Genomic DNA, 20,301 nt, shown 5'->3' on the forward strand with positions numbered 1-20,301 from the left:
GTGGAGAGGGATGGAGGGCGGCGGGTGGAGGGAGCGCGGAGGGCCGGGACGGAGGAAGCCGGGATGCGGGGAGGGCAGGGGACCGGGGACGGAGGGAGGGCAGGGGGTCGGGGACGGAGGGAGGAAAGGGCAGGGTGGAGGGATGCGGGGAGGGCGCTGCGTCGAGGATGGAAGGAGGAAAGAAGACAGGGCAGGGTGGAGGGATGCAGGGAGGGCAGAGGACGGAGGGAAGGTAGGGGCTCGAGAATGGAGAGGGGAAGGATGGCGGAATGGCAGGAGACTGGGGATAGAGGGAGGACAGGACCCAGGGTGGAGGGAGCACAGGGAGCGGGGATGGCAGGGGACTGAGGAGGGAGAGATGGAGGGCAGGGAGCGGTGGGGCACTGGAACTATCGCTTCTGAAAGCGATCGGTTTTCCTAAGCCCAGACTGAGCACTCCTGGGAGCGATAACCGATTTTTGGAAGGGCTGTGCCTTCTCCCCGCACATCCCAAATCCTTAACTGCTTTAGGATTCCCCGCTATTAGCCAGGGCCCTGACTCTCCCCCCATGTCCCCTCCTTCTGCACTGCCTGAGAAGGACACAGGGTGAGATACTTTTGCCCACAGCTCCTAAAATCTTCATATCAAGTGTTAATCTCCTCCTTGTGCCCTGAACAGTAATGCATGCTGGGCAAGAGACATCACCTAGCGCTGGGAAACTGGCAGGAGTGGGACAGTCAGGACCTGTCCTATAGCGCAAGGCTGAGAAGTGCAGCACCAGACGGTCAGTTCCCTAAGCAGTGTCCCTGTAGGCTGTAATGCTCCAGCCTTCTCTGCTACACTGCAGTTTTGTTTTCCTGTTTGTTTGTAATAGCGAGAAAAGCAAAGCTTTTAAACCATCAATTAACTGGACTGTTGCATTAGAAGCAATGAACTATTATTTGACAGAAATTCATCTTCCCCTCCTGCTGAGAAGAAATAAGCTGGAGGAAAAGAATCAGCTTCACAGGAGGAAAAAAAAACCAAACATGCCTCTGCTTCAGAGACAAATTACTCATAAGATACATAGGTAACAGGCACAGGATGCTTTGAGCTCATCCCTTTTACACATCATTTCCCTTAGGACAACAGCTACAAGTCAATTGCTTTGTGAATGATCCCTGTACCTTTGCACCAGGGACCCTGCCCAACAGGCCATTCCAGGCATTTATTATTCTCAGAATAGAAGAGCATTTTCCTATGTCTGGGCTGCATTTGCTTTTAATTTATGGTTGTGGCCCTCAGGGTCCAGGTTCACAATTGTCTGGGCCACAGCTCAGTACTGCACGGAGCAGTGCTTTCTGCTCGTGTCTGAGGACGGGCAGAGCAGGTGGCAGTGGGGGTCTGGGGGACAGGAACACGCAGGTCTGCTGACAGAGCTGGGGTTGCTTCCAGGCCGAGAGCTGCCTCTGCAAACTCCAGAAGTGGGAGACAGACGGAGGCTACCTCTTACCTCAGCGCTGACCACACCTGAGCCAGGCAGGGCTTCCTCTGTACGCCCCTCGCAGGCACCATCCAGCCAGATCCTGCATCCTCCTCATCGCTCCTGCCACCTCCTGCCTTGGGAGGGGTTCGCTTGTGCAACCATACTGCTTCCTTTTAGACATCTTTTGCATAGTTCAGGTACGTCCCTGCATAGCCCTAAGTCCTTCATGCAATTCTTGGAGCCTCAGCCTTGCTGTTGTACTCATAGAAGGTAACTTAAGACCTGGAAAGCTAATAAAAGGCCTTCGCCTCAAAATCTCCATGAGCCATCCTCTGGCACGGTATAAATCAGTGCAGAATGACAAAAGTTAGGGCACCTTTGTCAGCCAACAGCAGGTGAGAGCTACCTCAAAGAAAGCAATCCAGAGGAGACAGCTATCCAGATAGTTGTCTGTGGTCTCCAGAGACCTGGAAAGCAGAAGGCAGATGTGCTGCCTGACCCTGCTGTCCAGATGGGCAGTGTGAAGCCTTCCTTTCACCTCACCTGTGACGGGCAAACCTCCGGCCCAACGTAAGGCGGGGGAGCAGCACAGCGTGGCTGCACACCCTCCCTCACCACGTCATCGGGACCGGTCCCGTCCCATGAGTCTTGCAAGACAGAGTGAAGGACAGCATTGCTGAGCTCAGTCCTGCTCCCTTTTTCCCCTGCTGCTTTCCTCCTCCCCTGCTCTTGAAAAGCTCAGGCTCTCCTGCTCCCAGTCTCACCACTAAGTTTGAACAAAGATAGCTAGGTTCCAATTATTTCCAACTTCATTTGGTCTCTCCAGTTTCTGAGACAGTTGTGTTTTATTTAAAAGCTTTTGGGATCTTTGTGCTTGAGATAATTCAGCAAGGGAAGAAATGGGGTAGGAACTGTCTGCAAATAAATCTGGTTTGGTTTGGTTTGGAAATAAAAGGGATTCTAACCATAAGAGAGAGGTTTTGAAACTGTCTTCTGATACAAAGCTTGTCTGGGGAGAGGAGGGAGAGGGAAGCCATCCAACTAGTTTTAAAATAGAGTTTGGTCATTTTATGAATAAGGTTTTCTGACACAGTTGCCTGCAAAAGCATGGGAGTTTGATGACCTAGAAAATCCTGTTTGTGGAAGTAACTATTGTTGTAAGACTATAAATGCAAAGATTACAGAGGGTTTGGGATCCCGCTTACACTCAGGGGCACAGAAGGACAGGGAAGAGACACCGATACTTCAGAAAGCCAGAGAGGCAGCATCTGTCCCAGGGGCTCAGAGACAAAGGACCCTCCACCAGGGCGTTCAGGGCAGAGCACTGGTCCCCGCCGCACCAGACAGCCCCAAAAGCTCCTTCTCTGGGAGTCACTGCTAAGATGCTCCCTAAGGTCAGCAAGGCACAGGGGGGAAATCAGATGGTCTTAGAAAACGAGTTAATTGTCCAAAACAGGAGCTCAGAACAATAGTTGCACTATTGCAGGTCCAGTTCCATCCAGACCAAAACACGCTTTCCCCAGCAGTAGCTCTACTAGCTGCGTGCATGCAGGGTGTAAGCAAGCCTGCAGTGATGCATATGGATCAGTCTGCCCCTATTTTCACAAACAACAGGCTGTTTGTTCCATGGAATAATCTAACGTCTACAGATCCAAACATCGGGGGGAAATAGCCACCATCAGTAACCACACTGCTTACCTCATGGCATATTATATATCTAAGCAATTAAATTATCTTTTCCCTCTCAGTTGCATTAAAAGGGGCTCTGATCTCAAACTGACGTGAAGGTGAGTCGTGAATCATTTAAACAACTGCTACATTTCTCTTCATAGGTGGCTATATTTCAGCAGAAGAGTAAATAACAGTACCACTGTAAAAAAGAGTCAAACGCATGAAGTAGAGAGATTTCTGGGGATAAAGACATTGCAAAAGGCAAGATTTCTCATTTGACTGAAATATAAAAAATAAGTCTATTATATATGTGCCAGATTTTTTCTTCAAGGTTCGTAACAACTTTCTATTGGTAATAGAACATGTCCAAATTAAATAATTTTATTGACAAGAACAGCTTTGAAGGAACCGGTTAGCGGAGTAAGTATCTTGTGGTAGTTACATAAAAAAGCCCATCTAATTATATATATATATTTAGATGCCTCCAAGAAGTTAGTAGGATGAGTTAGATAAATAAGGAACATTTTGTGGAACAGTTTGTTTGCTTTCTTTTTTATGCAAAAGAAAATGTGTGTGAATTTAAAAGAGCTAAATGGCATCTGCGATCCTGATGCAAAATTTGGGGGGATAACTAGTAATCCCATCTGAAGAGGCTGGTCCGCACCCTGTGGTGTGTAACTCCCTCCCCCTGATGCACATGAAGGTCCAAAGCTTTTCTCTGGGTGAGGATGTGCCCCTGCCAGATCGCTCACGGCAGCAAAATGCAAGAGGTGCGTATGTGGTTGCAGGATCCAGGCTACATGAAATAAGAAATGCAGAGGCTACCACTGGCATTTCGTTGGTTTGTTGTTCTGCAGCCAGGGATGCAGATTTCCCAGGCGCTCTGGCTGAGAGATGCCTTGCCTTACAGGCCTGTTTCCCCGAGATGTGGAGGCCCTGCTACCGCACTGGCATTACTAACCTTTGACCGGCTACTTCTACAATCACAGTGATCGTTTTCGCTTGAAATGCAGTGATATGCCCCCGTTCTCTGAAATTCCTGGCTAGCACTGCTAGGCTCCGACCAACAGCTGGGTCACTTGGTCTCAGGTCCTTTCTATGCCGTATCTTACCTAATAACAGCCTCCATCCTTACACTTCTGCTTATCCCCGATTTTGAAAGCAACCCATTCCATTAACTACCATATAATCTCATAAATATATATATAGAGAGAGTTAGTGCCTAACATTTCCAAAAGAGATTGATTACGTACCCTCTCAGGTGCTGTACGCACAGAGGGACAATCCTGGAAGATCAGAGCATTTAAATAAGGTTCAAAAAAGCACACGCGGTGCCTTGCCATTTTAGAGATGGGAAACAGAGGTCTGGAGCAATGACACGATTTCAGTAAGGTCACACAGGCTTGTGTAGCTCACCTCAGAACTGAACCCCGACCACCTTTAGTCACTGCCCTGTGTTTTCACAAGGAGATCTATCCTCTTCAGACACTAACAAATATTGGACTGATTATTTGCAAAGCATTTATCTTCACTTGCATCTTAGTTTTCCTTGCTTTTTGATGTTCTCTTCCTTGTAATTACTACCATCAAAGAATGTTTTCTCCTGTATGTATTCCATTCACACACCAGAGAAAAATAAAAGCAGTCATTTAAATAGGAAAAAAAAAAAACAACCAAACCCCCCCCCCCCCCCCCCAAACCCCACCTCTCTTTGAAATGTGGTGAAAGCAAAAGATTAAGGGACTTTCAGGCAAGAGATAATTAAGAAAAGGGAGTAATGAAGAATGAAACTGACTTCAGACATCTCATCAGCAGGTCGGTCCAAGGACTACGGACACACCTTGGAGAGGAGGAGACGCCAGTGTAGCTGCTCTGGGCTCTGACATCAACTGACACACCCTCCGAACCCGGGAAGAGCGTTGCACCTTCCCCATCTTTCCAATGGATCCAGGGAACTCCAGCCCTGGAGTCTCTGCTCTGGCTGTGACTCACTCTGGGGCAAATTAGTCTGCCCTTAAATCTCCACCAACTTATAAAGTCTCTGGTCTTCAGGGGAAAAAAGTGTTCAGAGATGCAGAGCCGCCTTTTATCTCTCCAGTTTCCGAAGGAACCACAGATGCCCCGGACTCACTTGTCTGTCAGGGTTGGCCAGTCCATGTACCAAGCTGCCTCAAGCCAGCAAATGCTTTTCTGAGTTGAGCTCTGAGCATCCCGTTCTGATTTTTCTCATTGGCACAGTGCATGGTGTTTTCCAGCACTAATATTTCTATGGAGAGTTAAGAAAGTAAAGCAGAGAAGACAAAAGCTCAGGCCTAGGACGGTGTGCATCAGCACGGTCACCTGAACAGAAGGATCTAGATCTGCTGAGAATCCAACCCACAAATCTCTTAAGCATATTCCAAGTGCAGAGCAGAGTCCCAGAGGAGCAGCTGAAGCAAGGCAGCCACCCCAGCACACGCTTGTGATGCGGACGTCGGCGCAGGAACGTGTGCCATCGGAGGATCGGGTTTACTGAGAAGAAAGACAAGCAAAGACTGGAGTCTTTCCCTGCTCCTTTGCTGATACTGGCTAAGCTACTACGAGCTCTCCCAGGTATGTGACTGACGGGGGACATCACAGGCACTGCCATCCCAGGTGGGCTGCAGCTGCTACCTGCAACAGCGTTAGCAGCATGGAAGAAATACCTTTGGGTTTTTTTGTTTTGTTTCTTTCTAAGGTGAACTGATGCTGTCCTACCTCACATAAGCATTTTCTTTTTGCCAACTCCAGACCAGATGCAGAGCCCATCTTATAGAGAGAGACAGATGAGCAATAGCTCAGCAGTGACAGGGGTAGTTTTATTATAGTGGAATAAAGAAATTGCAGAGGAAAAAAGATGAGTTCAATATAAGATAGAATTGAGGCTATTTGACTTCTGCTGCATGCATCCACTAAAATGATGATGATGAATGGGTCAGAGGGGCTTTCAAAACATTGTGAACCCGTTTCTTCCAGGACAGAAGTTACCAAAAAAAAAAAAAAAAAAGGCTAAAATGTCAGTATTTGGAGTTGAAATACTAGGTAAAGGGCATGCACAGCACAACATAGAACAGGCAGTTCTATAATCAAGTTCTTGTGTCGAATAGTAAACAAACACCAGAACTGCTGGAGAAAAGGGAGGGCATCTCTTCTGCTCAGTGCTGGCTAATTAGACTTCAGAGTTTTAAAAGGAGAGAGTAGAATTAGGAGGAGTGGAAACCTCCAGCAGGATTTAGAAATGCAATGAAGACCCACAGAGAAGGGTTTCATCTCCTTCTTACCACAAAGGTCAAAGGGAAACAGAGGAGTTATATCAAATACATCTTTATAACACTAAAGAGAAAGTGTTCTTTCAAACTGGAGCTGACAAGAGGCCAACACAAAGCTTTTTCCTTTCCACGCTAATTCAGAACTGAGATGTTGTTTTAGCACCAGAAGTGGGATCTGAATTGAAGCTTCAAGAGACAGGAGGAAGGAAGATGTGCTCATTAGTATCCTAGTATAACAATAACCTCAGATAATACGAATTATTGCAAAACCTCCAGAGAGCTGATAGAAATGTAGATTTACTCTCGCATCCATGGAGCTCCACTTACTACAGTTTATTCAGCAGCACTGAGTAAATATCAACAAGAAGGTTAAAATATTGATCAGGGAAAATACTTCATGCTGAATAAGCTGCAGACATCTGGAAACAAACAAACTGGTGCAAGAAAGCGGCAGAGATATTTTGGGCATTTTATTCTGCCGAAAGCCCAGCTGATGATTTGCAGCTGTAAACTCCCATCTGGTGAGGAAGAAGGGGAGAAATACATGCTCACTGACTGAAGAAGGAAGCCCTGTCGGTTTTTTGGTTTGTGATATGGAGAAATGCAGGAGGGATCTGCACAGTCATCTCAAGCAAGGAACACACTTCGCCCAGACCCATTTTCCAAGAAGTGGTCAAGTCAGTTAATGGGGCTGGAAACCAATTTGCAACCCTTGGAGCTCTGCAGAATGGCTCCGAAGTCTCTCGCACAGTAGCAGCCATACTTTCCTACTTCATTGCATCTCGCGCTTGCTGGGCAGCACTACTCCAAGCTTCCCAGTGTAGAGCTGAAAGTTGTATCAAAACTTTTGGCTGCCTAAGCCTCTCCTTCGGAAGCAATCCTGACCCTCCTTTTTAAATCACGGGTGTCTAAAAAGTTTTGAAGATTTGTTAGGCCAACACCTTAACACAGACATATGCTAGATATCAATCCCATACTGTAGCATTACACTCATGTGCTTACTGTCTAAATGTTGGATCACGCTTAAAGCAAACACATCCAAGCATTCATTTTGTGTGAGCTTGCCCTGCCTGGGTCCACTTCTCTGGTAATAAATCTACCCTCACGATAATCAAACCAAGTGGCAAAGAATACATGCCACTTCCATTTTATGCCAACCTTCATCAATACTTTGGGAGAAGAAAAAAAAAAACCAAAAACAATAATCTAAAAATCCATCGACTAGTTGATAAAAAGAAAGGGTAATTAATAGACAGTCTTCAGCAAATACCAAGGCCACCCTTGCCAAAAGATGTTTCCTGGAACAAAATGGAATAAATAGTCGTCTTTTGCCATTTGGGGAGGTGGTGGTGGGTGGATAGAACTGCCATCCTAATTGCTCAAAAAAAACCCCTGGAATCACTGGGTGTGCGAGCAACAGTGGCAAATACCCCTAGACCTAGGTAAAGACTAGGAGAGAGACTTCACAAAAAAGACTGGGAGGTGAGCGGCACAGGAGATGCATTACAAAGTTAGCACTGCTTGCATCTCGGGATCCCAACACACGCTGCAACTTCACTTAGACTCCAAGCTCTCTGGCCCAGAAATTGGTCTTGTAAAGTTCGTAGCACAGTGAAGTCCTCAGTCCCAGCTAGAACTGTCAGGCATTACCACATAAGATATATTCACGGACAAGTATTACCAAACACACCAACGTTTCTGGGAGCTATGCTGCATGACCACAATACTTTAAATAACATAACCCAGAAATGACACAAACCCATCTGAAAATAAGACTCTGAATCCTCTCTTGTGTCTTCCTTCCCTATCTACGGCAGGCAGCAAGGAGAGATTAATTCCACGATTGTGGATGTGAAAGAGCCCTGAAAGATGCAGTATGGTTCTCTCCCATCCCTAGCTGGGATTCAAGGGCATAGGCTGCAGGAGACTCAGAATCATTTAGGTTGAAAAAGACCTTTAAGATCATTGAGTCCAAGACACAAAGCAAAATCTGAGCTGTTTCTTTTGAATCATTTATTTACAACAGCGCAGTAAAGGGAATATATAAAACAACATTTAAATAGGCAAAACATGAACAGCATCATTAGGAAAGCATAGTAGAGCTCAGATTACCAATTATAATAAAGTAATCTCTCAAGGAACTTCACATACATACTACAGAAGGGGGGAAAAAAAAAGAAAAAGAGGACTCTAAACATTCAGAAATATCCCTGATTTAGTTTGTTTTCTGTTCTGGTGCTTGTTTTTTATTCATTTATTTTTATCAGCTTGTCTATCAGAAATGTGAGTGCATCACTTCCCAGGGAAGTCAAAAGCTGAAGACGGGAATATCACTAAATGATAGGGATTCATGTAAAGCATCCTCTGCAGACAACAGAACAAAGCAGAGACCTTGGCACAAAACTCGTAGCACAGATGTTCCCTATTAAAAAAATTTGCAAGTTCCCTCAACAGCAAGTTTCAATTTCACTTCTCTTTCAAATTTCTATTTGATCCTAGTGAAGGGAAAAATATCCAGCAAAAGAATGGAAATGAAAAGCCTCAAGTGCTCCCATGGACTGATACACAAAGCAGTATAATATAGCTTCTGTTATGCGACTGTCCCCATAGGCGCTCTATCCCACATCTTGTAAAGGGGAGGCAAGGGCTGCCAAGCACAAGGGTGAAGTTTCATCTTCTAGAAACTCTAACTTGGTAAAACAGAGCAGTCTAGAGAGGAAAAACAAGCGTCTTGTTCTGCTGCACACATCACTTCACACATACGCACCGTCTTTGTGAACACTCCAGAGAAGGCAGTCTCAAAAAGACTTGCTGGAAGAAACCAAACTTCTTCAAAGGTATAAAGTTTAAAACCAAAAGACATACATAAGGAAGAAGATTCACTTTACAGAACACAAGCAAACTATCGTTTAAGCCCAATGGACTCTGGCTAACATCTGATATAAAGCTGCAGCCTTTTAGTTGAACAGCAAACACTTGCAGTTATGCTTCAGGGGAAAGATTAGTCCAGCAAGACTTAAATGATAAAAATTTGCAAGCTTAGTATCACGTTGAAAGGCTACACACTGGCAGTTCCTAACTGTCAAAACAGATTCCGTTTTAAAAATAAGCTCATAAGTTAGTAAAATCAACTTAATTAATTTCATTGGATAATGGTTCTGGCTGGATTTAAAACTACAATGCTAGAAACTTAAAAGCAACCCCTACAGCAGGTAAAGTGCCGGAGCACGGGAACACAAAACTGACTGGAAACAGAAAGTGAAACTCACTGCTCAGATTTCATTGTCAAAGATGATCAGATGAGCCAAAGCATTAATGGTGACAGCTATGTTGGACTTTTTAAAGTGTTCATTAAATTGCTGTTAGTGACACAAAGAGTGAGGTATCAGTGAACAAAAAGCATTCCAGTGAATGCAATAGTGCGTGTTGCACCCAAGCAGGAAACTCACTACAAAGGGCAAAATTCCACTTCCAAATCCCATCTAGCAATTGCAGAAACAAACAGAATGGCCACAGGTGCACTACAAGCTGTGCAAAACACAACCAAGGCATCACTTACCATGGGGAACATCCTGAAGTATCATTCTCAGCTTAGATCAAGCAGCAGATTTGTTTGTTTTCTTGTAGTTGATGTTTTGCGCTAATTCCTCCTTACTGGTCAACACTAGAGGGAAGACATAGGGACATTCTTCCCTGTACAATAAAAATTGCATTTGGCAAGGAACCAACCACCACCATCCTTTAAAAGGCAGCTCCCAAACAAGCGCTCTTCTGCTGTTATTTTATTTTGTGAGCTTTCTTTTGCCCTGGTTTAGCATGATACTCATTATAATATTATATACCATATGCAGACACCCTGTTAGCTTACAGCCTTCATGTAAGACTGCTGTTGAGACCAACACAAAGCAAAGAAGTACAAGTCCCGAATGCGATGGGCGCAGAAGCATTGATTACTTACTGATCTGGAACTTCAACTCTTTCAGGAGGCACATTTGACTTTAGAAAAAGACTAGATATTCACTAACTCGCTCTGACCAGCAGAAGTTTGGTCAAGGTACTTAACCAGCTGTGAAAGTCTGAGCACAGTGCCTTCAACGTCAGAATTTTTAGGACTCGATTAAAATCTCTTGAGAGTCAATAGATTTTTTTTTCCTGTGTTTTGCCTTTTTTTTTTTTAAAGGGCACAGGCCTTTTGAGAAGACACGCAAAATGAGATACGTTGCTAGAAGAAGCTCCTTAAGCAGAGACTGCCAAGTCCAGAAACATCCATTTCTTGCACTGTTTATTCACGAGGTTAGGATGGGGCTGAGATACGGATGGTTAGAGTGAACTCATCAACTAGAACCAAAGTTGTTCAGGTGGTCAAAACATTTCCTCTGAAACTAGCAGGGGACAGCACAGCAGAAGGAGAACCAGTCAGTGTTCGGAGCTACAGGGCCCTTTTACCTCGACCAGACAACGAAAGCAGCATTTTTGCTCACTTTGCCAGTCAGCTGGGCACAGGCAGCGCCCACAGGAGAGCTCGGCAAAGGAGGGCATCTCCACTGCCGCTGGCAGGAGGCTCTCGCTCTCTCCTCCAGCAAGAGCGACTGATCGGTAAGAATTGTGGTAACTGGAAGAATCGGGGGTCCCACATTTGCAACAGCAGATTCTGAAAGGTCATTTGTACCAAACGAAAGCTTCCTTTGCCGATCAAGACAGTTTGTCCTGCCAAACGCTCCAGGCAATTAAAGCAAAACGACCCCCCAAAAATCCAGCAGACAAAACTTATTTCCTTTAAGCTTATTTAATGATATTTGAAACGCTTTAATTTTCTATTTCCCAGATCCTGAAAACAGATTTTTTTTTTTTTTTAAGTGACCAATATTTAATTCCAGAAACATACAACCTTATCAGCTAAGTCATAAAAGAGCTATTTTACAAACATACATCTGGATAATTAGAACAATAAAGTCTTTTTAGACATTCAAACATGATCAGTAAAAATACAGGATTATTAATAAAGATTTTTGTGTATTTTTTAAAGAATACTTCCAGATTTTTTTCTTCTCTTTAAAGTAAATCTCTGTTAAGAGTACATGATTGTATGTTGTACAAAGAAAATAAAAATATTCTAGTATGAAGAGAGCTCCACAAGACTTAATTCAAAATAAAACAGCAGTGTTTTGGCTGCAGTATCCCTTTTGCAGTACATCTGCTTGTCAGTTGGCACCTTTGGGGGAAGGGGAGGGAATTAAGGGATTTCTTTGGGGAATGGAGGGAGAAAACAATACCGGATACCATCAAGCACAGATTATAATCAAGGGTCACCCGCTGAAGCATCAGACCCCTATTCTAATTACAGGGACAGTATCTGTAAATCAGAATATCTAAGTTTTATGAGAACTCTGGAAATAGGCATAGTGCTGTCTGAAAGCTGACCAAAACCATCTAGACTTCTTAGCTCTTGAGGTTTACATTCTTCATCCTTCTTTCTGATCCCACCTACGGAACATTAAAGAAATCTCCCCTCCCTACAGACAAGGTATGTTCAAGAAACCAGAGTGATCATACACCGGCTTAGCATTTGTTCTTCCACGCTCCTACAGGAGAAGGAAATTCCCCTTTCCAGAAAGTACCCATCTGACTTTTTTGCTTGTCCCTGAATTATATCCCGTAACAGCAGAAGAGAAATCATTTCTCAGAAGAATATGAAAGAATGGTTGCTATACTACATCTTTGTTCCCAAGATAAGAAACCCTTGCTCATCTTGGGGTTTGGTTGTGTTTTTTTTTTTTGGGGGGGGGGGGGGGACAAAACAAAACGGGACAAAACAAAAAACAACAAAAACACCACTGGGGAGGAGGGGCTGGGGCAAACAAACCAGAGAACATTGTCCTGCTCTGCTATCCAGTCTGAGTAAGGGAATGTACAATCAATCAATCACCAACCAGGGGCAAATTAAAATGCTTCCTTACACTGGAAACTGGAATTTAAAAAAGGGTAATCTTATGGCTTAAAGGGGGAAAAAAAAGTGAGAATCCTGAATAGTGCACTTGAGTTCCAGCTCCTTCCACACAGACATGGCCTGAGGTCTGCCATACAGCAGATGTGCTAGAGAGGAAAAAGGAATCCCCCATTATTTCAGGTTACTGCTCTCAGAAGATAACGGATCCCTGACCCCACCATTCTTTTTCTAGAGGAGTAATGCCCTATTTGTGAGGATGATCAATGTAGCATAAGGCAGCCAGCTGAAAGAAAAAACAAACAGGACAGAGCACAGTGTGTTATTTATATTGCCCATAAAACTGGGTTCAAATGGGTTGGTCTTCTCTAACATTCCTTAAAGCTCTCTGCAATCTCTTGCTCTGGAGACTGTCCATTTCATCTAGCACAAAGGCTTCTCTGCCATCATCATTAGCCTGGCACAAAGCATGGATGTTTCCCCTTACACTTCTTGAGAGGTCACAGGGACAGAACTGCACCTGACCTCTCAGTGAATTATGTCCAAGGTAACATTAGAGGATGGTGGGGAAAATTCCACTCCAGCAGCTCTGGAGGCAGAAATGTAAGGATGATATGGCAACATAAATACTCTGCATTCCCAGCTTTTTCACTGCTGCTACTATTAGAGATGAAACAATGTAGTGGTGGATGATGCTACAAAATGCCTATGCAAAGGTGAAAAAGTCAGAGGCAGCATGGGCAGATTGCTCTCCCATGGCCCATCCGAACAGCTATATGCTTCTCGTGCAGTATGTTGCTCACCATGAACCTTGAAATTCATGCAACTTGGAGAGAACTGGAGAACCAAGGATTTTGCCTTCAGTCACAAGGAAAGAGCATTAAGCAACCAGGCTTTCACAGGTCCCATCTTTGCTGGTCTCCCAGCATACTCTTGAAAAGCCAGACTAAGCTCTTTCTAATAGAGTTCAGTGGTAATTTTCAATCAACCATGGCAGACTGCTGGAAAGCTTTTAGACAGCTAAGGTCATAATAACTGCTCCTGTTTCTGGAGTGTGTAGACCCAGGCAAGCATCATGCCAACTCATGAAGAGGAGTCGGGGGGAGAACAAGTGTCCTTTTATTTAAGGGGAAAAGGGCCTTAAACACCAAGTCTGGCTATAGCCCAGTTCTCTTTCTGGCAGGATCAGGTAAAAGATGCCACATCAGCATGAGGCAGCATTCTAGTTTTGGGGCTTATCAGAGGAAGTCTAGATGTTTATAACCAAAGGAACCGTATGGCTGAAGGTGAGGAGGGGAGATCCCACCCACTAAGAATGGAAGTGCTCGGCTAATACTGACAGTGTGCTCATACAGGTGCAACAGGACAGTCCTGAGTGGGTCCCAAGGAAGAAGAAGCTCCTGCCAGCCTGGAAGAGAACACTTTGGCTTGTGTTGGCAGTGTAATGCTCCGCTGGTGAAAAATGATACGTTGTGCAATCGGCTCTTAAAACAAAAGAAACTCCTCCCTACTCTATAAGGGCTCATGGCTTCAACTTTGACATCAGGCCCAAAACCATCCCCGCTCAACCTCTGTCAATCTTTACATGAACTTATCCCTTGTATATTTCTAACGGTAAGAACAAGAACTGGTTTTTTCCCTATGTGAGTAGACAAAGGACAGATCTGATTTCTTGCCAATAGTTAAAAAGAAAATGTTTGTTTTTAAGGAGCAGAGAGTATGATCTTTATGCTGACCAAAGACACATTCTCAGCACTTCATGATGCACGCGGTGATGCAAACAATGCTATAGCAGTTCTGATGTGTTAATGGGATTTACAGGTTTGGCATGCTGTTCAGTTTGGATTCATTAAATAGTTTAAAACTTGGGAAGAGGGTGCAAAAAAGACTGCCTTACACACTTTCCACTAGCAGTTGTATTCACGGTCCGTGATACCGGGGACAGCTTGAAGCACCCTATGCCAAGCAGGAAGTGCCTGTCCTAGGACCAACTTCAGAGCAGAGGCACAGCCAGCTGAGGCTGTCCAGGGTTAGCTCTGCTAGTAGCCTGATAGTTAACATCTTGTTCCCAGACTGGAAGGAATTCCAACAGCAAAACCCACTAGAACAGGCCTAAGGAAGTACTAAAGAGCTGTTACAGCCTTCTTCGTTTTGCACATCTCTGTTTCAGTGAGAACACATTGGCAAAAATCAGTTTAAAAAAAAACCCCAAACAAACCAAAAAACAAAACAAAAAAAACCAAAACCCAACCCCACCCCCCAAAAAACCCCCAAAACCCACCCCAAGCCCTCAGCAAGACATACTTTCAGGTACTAAAACTTACTGGCCCTATAATCAGCAGTACCTGTGGCTAACTCAAATGGCAGCCCTTATTCATTCAGTAGTGAATCAGGGGCAGATCTGCCCCACATCTTTGAAACACTTCTGGGTTTGCATTTTTTCTTTTTGATCCAGAGAAGAGTTACAAAAGTGCTGCAGGTCCAAGTATTTTTATCACTTTACAAAGGAGACAATGATGAAAGCCAACAAAGTCAAGAAAAAATTAAACCTATCTTTCTCCTCTCCCAGTCTAATCTTGCATGTCAACAAAGGAGACCCCTAATGGGAGAGGGGAAAAAGAAAGTTTGCCCATCTCAAGTGCCTGGCTATTTAGTGCATGGAAAATTCTTGTTACACATGTGGTGACATGAGCAGTTCCCATGCAATCGTTGAATACAGATAGTTCCAGCCACCAGTCATCCTAACACCTTCATAAGTAGCTCTTCACATGGCAGTTTGATTGCCAGCAGGGAGTGCAGAGTCCAGTCCAGTGAAGTAACGATACACTTGCACATAGGCACACCCTCTCCCCTCAGACCTGACTTTTGGTTCAGGAGCAGTGGCAGGCAGGGTGTACTATATGCAGAGGGCTAGAACTGTCACTACCCAATTAAAATAGAACAAAAAAGGCAGATTAAAAAATTAAAATGTGCTTTTGATACACGGAATGAAGTCAAATAAATACATTGATTTTTTTTTTTAAATGTCTAAATACATTTTTATATCCTACACCCAAAGCTCTGTACATTTGGTTTGGTTTTTCTGTTCTGAAAAATGAATTTCTGGTAGCAAGGAGAGGAGCAGAATAGAACAGACTCCCTCACTGACAAGATAGTGCAGATGCCCCACAGGAAAAGCACCCCATGCCCACTTTGCTAGAGTATGGTTTACGTTTGGATGGTCCAAACTCTGTCGTCTCAGAGTCCACAAGGAAGACAGCGGGTGCTGTGTCCTGATACTCTTCATCCAATCTTCAGCCACTCCTGAAAACATGACTAGCTTTTGTCTGAAGGAGGAGGGAAAAAAAAAAAAAAAAGAGTGGTGAGAGAGAGGGGGGGTATAATGAGAGATGAATGCCTAACATTTCTGAACACTAGTACTAGCAGAGAAAGCGTGTTATGCGAGAGACAGCACACCCATTTAACCCTAAGACCTTTGTTAGTAATTCCAGCAATTACATCTCTAGGATGCCTAAGGCCAATTTAAAAGGACCCATGGCAACCACTTAACACAGCATCAGAGACACCCCAGAGAAAAGAAAGACAGACTGTAATTATTTTACACATTCAAAAATCTTCCTTTGGGACTTTACATCAATCTAGCCTTCTTTGAAAGAGAAGTTGTACATCCTGAGATGTAGGTGTTTGGCAGGTAGGGGTGAGACAGCTTGAAAACAACCTTTTCAGAGGAAGGAACAAGCTCCTCTGCACATGTGAGTCTCAATGGATTCAACTGACCTTTCATGGAATCAGCATGGTCTCAGCCCTGTGAGAGCTGCTGAAGTAGGTGAAACCTTTTGTGTGTGTGTGTGTGTGAAACATTAATAATTGACTTTGTCCTCTTTGTTTAATGTCTGAAGCCAGCATGGTATATGCTACCAATTACAGACAGTCTGGTTGCATACCTGAGTGCTCTCCCGTGGAGGCTGATCCAGCCAGCCCTTGGCGTCGGAGAATGGTGTAGTCTTCCTCAACCTCCTAAAAACCAAACAAAAAAACCCCAAAACTCAAGTGGCTCTTTATTTACCAAGTGAACAAAGAGGGCTTCAAATGGGAAAAGACAAGTTTCACTGCATGTGAGCGGACTGGAATCATCCATGTTGCTACAGTGACCCACAATGGATCTCAACTCCTTTATCAGCATCCTTATCAAGCCTTCCATTTGCATGCAATATTCCACTTTCTTTTCAGATTTCAGCTAAATTAAAGGCTGGCTACTGATTTAACATGTTAGTAAGTCTCATACATCAAGATGCTATAAACCTTCTACAGCAATGACTATTATGTATAGAGAATCCCCACCACATACAAAAAATCATTTTGAACATAGTGACGCTAAAAACCTCGTTATTGGTCTACTGCAACTTAGCACCTTCATTTGACTTTAACAGCAGCATGCAACAGATTTGGTAAGTCTTTTTATGTCAGGAATTCATATTTCTTAGGTCAGTGGCCCCTTCGAAACTCCATTGTTGCAGACTTGCATCAGTTTTGTCCTATCCCTCAGGAATCTCTCCAAATTCAAATCAAAGCAATATACATACCCGCTAGCTCTACCAGAACTATTTGCTTCTCGTAACCCACAACTTAATGCAAGCAAAACAGCATTAAGTTTCTGCTTCAAAAAGCTTCCAGAGATAAGAACCAAAGACAAAAAAAGGCATGGCTGCCTTTCTTCCCCCTCAAAATTATTTTCAAGCTCTTTTCTAAAATAAAACCAAAGGAATATGAAAACCCCGATACTGCAAGTAGAAACACAGTATACCTTTAACTTTTCAAGGTCATCCTCTATCTTCTGAATATACTGCATCATCTGCACACGTGACTCTATAGAGAAGTGAGGGCTTGCTACGAATGAGCAGGACTCTTCCACTCCCCCCCAGCGTGAGGCCATCATCTCCTCAGCAAACGGGGAGCTTCCTCCATCCGACTGGGTGTCCCGTGGGGAAAGTGGCTGCTGCCGTGCAGAGTCCAAAGAGGTGCGGCCACCTGCAGTGCACTGGAGAACTAGAGACGATACCTCCTCATCCGTGGAGCTCTCCTGCACTGTTCCATATCCATCAAGGATCAAATAATTTCCTGTTAAGAGAACAGCTTTTTACTAACACCTTCAGCTAAATAATCACCAAGAACCACTGAACTGTAGACAGTTTAAGCAGACTTTAAGAAAGATAAGTGGTGAGAGGCCCATCTCCCGAGACATTTTAAAATGAATAAGAAAAAGCATTTATGAACGCTACACAGAACAGTGATTATATCAAACCAGACTAGTTTGGTTCTGAATTGGGCTTCAGAGATCATGCCTGGTTTTTGGACTGCAGTTTGAGAATTACATGATTAGATGAGCTAATCGCCTACCTTCTTGTTTTTCCAGAATCTGTGTTTCTATTATAGCGTCTGAAAATCCTGCATTTACACTAATGGTACCCGACAAATCAGACTGCTAGATTTCTACCCTCCACTAACTAGCCACGGTCCTGAGGATGCTTTTAGATGGGTTAGCTTTAAAATTTAACTTGCTGATGATACGTTAAAAGATAAAGCAATTATAGATAGAAATGCTTTCACAACCTGCACCTAGCAATAGGATTATATTAAATAATTTCTCTACAGTATTACAGCAAAGCTAGCATGTGTAGTCAGAATTGACTAAAACCAGGTCAATCTAATTTTGATGTCCCTGTGCAGTTAAGAAAGTAAACACAGCGTAAGAGGTGACAAATAAATTAGATGCTTCAAGTTGTTGGCGCAGTTTTAATAATTTAAAACATCTCAGTAATTCAGGGAAAGAAAAATGATTTTCAATATGTAGTTGGAAGGCAGCATTCAGACAGTCACAAATTGGCTTATTCACATTGATAGAATCCATTTTGTAAATAAAAGCATATTTATGGGTAAGAGATTTCAAGACTAATAGTCATATAGAATCTACCTACTGGTAGCTACTTCTACTACAACGTGCACATGAGATAAACCTCAACTTGTGTACTGTGGAGTGTCACCATGTCGGCTGATCAAAATCACAGGACTTTCCAAACACAAAGTGTGCAAAGTCCCACGAAAGTGCTCACAGGTGCTGTCTTAGAGCTAATTTTCTGCCGAGTTAACAGCTCTACAACCTTCTTGAAGGCTAGAATAGATACACTTTGAGATGCTGCTCAGGTAACTGCCAAATATAGCATATGTAGTAATAATAATAGAAATAACAAAAATAATAAGCTTTTAAGAGCTTCAGACTGGGGGTGAGGTCACAGGAGACAATTAACAGTGCAAAGCTAAACTGTAAGTTTCTTTTCTGAAGCTTGATCAGGAGAAGCCAACACAGTATCTACAAAATAGCATGAGTCACGGGAGCTCTGTGCGTACAGACTAAGGAAGTGCTTTGCCTTCAGGGAAAACGTTTTCCCTACAGGTCCCAACAGTCAGTTAAGCGATAAAGTGGTCCAGTGGCAATCGCAATCAAGAGCTTGCATTGTGCCCATGCCTCTGTAATTACAGTCTGTCACAGTGTATTAACCCCACAGTATTTCAGCTTCTTCTTTCACAAAATAGAGAATTCATCAGGTACATGTTTGCACAGCCCTTTTCAGGGCTAAAATAACTTCAAGGACTGAGAGTTAACTTTAAATGTCCTATACCATATAAGCATGAGAGGAAAACATACTGTGATTTTCTTCAGTATCTTCTATTTAAAACTGAACTCAAGTCTCCAATACCGAATCTGGACAGACTATCGTGCAATGAGTGAATAAAATATGCTCACCTGAGATCCGTATTTGCACATCCTCCTCCTCCTTCCTTTCCATTAGTTCACTTTCAGATGGATTTTCATCACTGTGAGCTTCTCGAGCATCAAAAAAATGCTCCCCGCTTTCATCAGTACCCACCCCTTCCAGCTCTGTGGTTGAGATCTCCAGACTCATACTCATGCGGTCTATTGCTAAGTTACTACTTGATCTGGGGTCTCTCACTATCAGCTGCATGGCATCCCCTGAAGCTGGTGATTCAGCTGAAGTCCGGAGGCCATAACTAGCTGTGGACTCATTAGTTCCGGTTCTCGGAAGCATTCTGTCTGTTCCATGCTGGTGAAATTTGTTATTGTCAGAGTGCTGTAGTCCAGGCTCACTTCCACTCTCCGTTTGGGCTTCTTGAGAAACGGTCCTAAACCTGGGAAAGCGCTGCCGGTCTTCAAGGGTCCCCTTCTCAGAAAAGCCAAGCTGCTGTACCAACAATTGTTTCAGCAAGCCCACTGCAAGTAGAGATAACGTTCACAAGGCTTCACAGACCATAACCTCTCTAACAGTGATTAAACTAGACATAAAGGCCATCCTTTCAAGATGGTGTATCTCATAGCAGCCAGCCCTCTCATTGCTCTTGGTAGGAAAAACAGGGATAAAAATAAATATGTAAGGTCTGAAGTCTTACTCCACATTTTGCCTTACAAGCAAGAGCAAACACGTCAGTACAAGTTCCATCTTGCTTAGGAAAAAACAGAGAAATCATCTAGTGAAATTATCCAGCAAGCGAGCTGGAGTGCAGGTGAATGCCTGGGTTTTACCCATGCCCTCAAATGAACTAAAAAACTATGGCCGTAATAGGGGATTCCCACCTGAGAAACAGGCATATTGAGAATATTCCACTCAACTTTGAAATGACAGATCAAAAAAATTGAAGACACATTTTCCCTAAAATTTCATGCAAATTTATGCTTGTTTGAACTTCAACCCACATTCCTTTAGCTCTCAAATTATCCCAACCAAACACTTCATAATAAGGACACATTGTTCAAAACAAAAATATGATACTGTCAAGAGCATAAGAACACTGTTCATTCTCACCATATAATGCTCCTATAACACCCAAGATAAGCTATGATTTCATACAACAGAACAGTCACTCATCTAAGTGGAAGGCT

The 20,301-nt window shown here is 43.6% G+C and overlaps 1 protein-coding gene across 2 annotated transcripts in view; it reads right to left on the reverse strand.

Moving 5' to 3' along the window:
* Positions 1 to 14,820: 14,820 nt before the first annotated feature.
* The window catches only part of ARHGEF12 (Rho guanine nucleotide exchange factor 12), a 78,087-nt gene continuing 72,606 nt past the window's right edge, over positions 14,821 to 20,301 (reverse strand). For both annotated transcript variants that reach the window (XM_009286742.2, XM_009286741.2), the window contains 4 exons: positions 19,150 to 19,635; positions 17,152 to 17,465; positions 16,292 to 16,364; positions 14,821 to 15,673 (listed from right to left, as the gene is read on the reverse strand). In XM_009286742.2, coding sequence (XP_009285017.1) covers positions 15,663 to 15,673; positions 16,292 to 16,364; positions 17,152 to 17,465; positions 19,150 to 19,635 — 884 coding nt within the window. In that variant the 3' untranslated portion in view covers positions 14,821 to 15,662. The remainder of the gene's footprint in view (positions 15,674 to 16,291; positions 16,365 to 17,151; positions 17,466 to 19,149; positions 19,636 to 20,301) is intronic.

This window comes from Aptenodytes forsteri, unplaced genomic scaffold (assembly GCF_000699145.1).
Source record: "Aptenodytes forsteri isolate BGI_AS27 unplaced genomic scaffold, ASM69914v1 Scaffold760, whole genome shotgun sequence".
Classification (NCBI taxonomy): Eukaryota; Metazoa; Chordata; class Aves; order Sphenisciformes; family Spheniscidae; genus Aptenodytes; species Aptenodytes forsteri.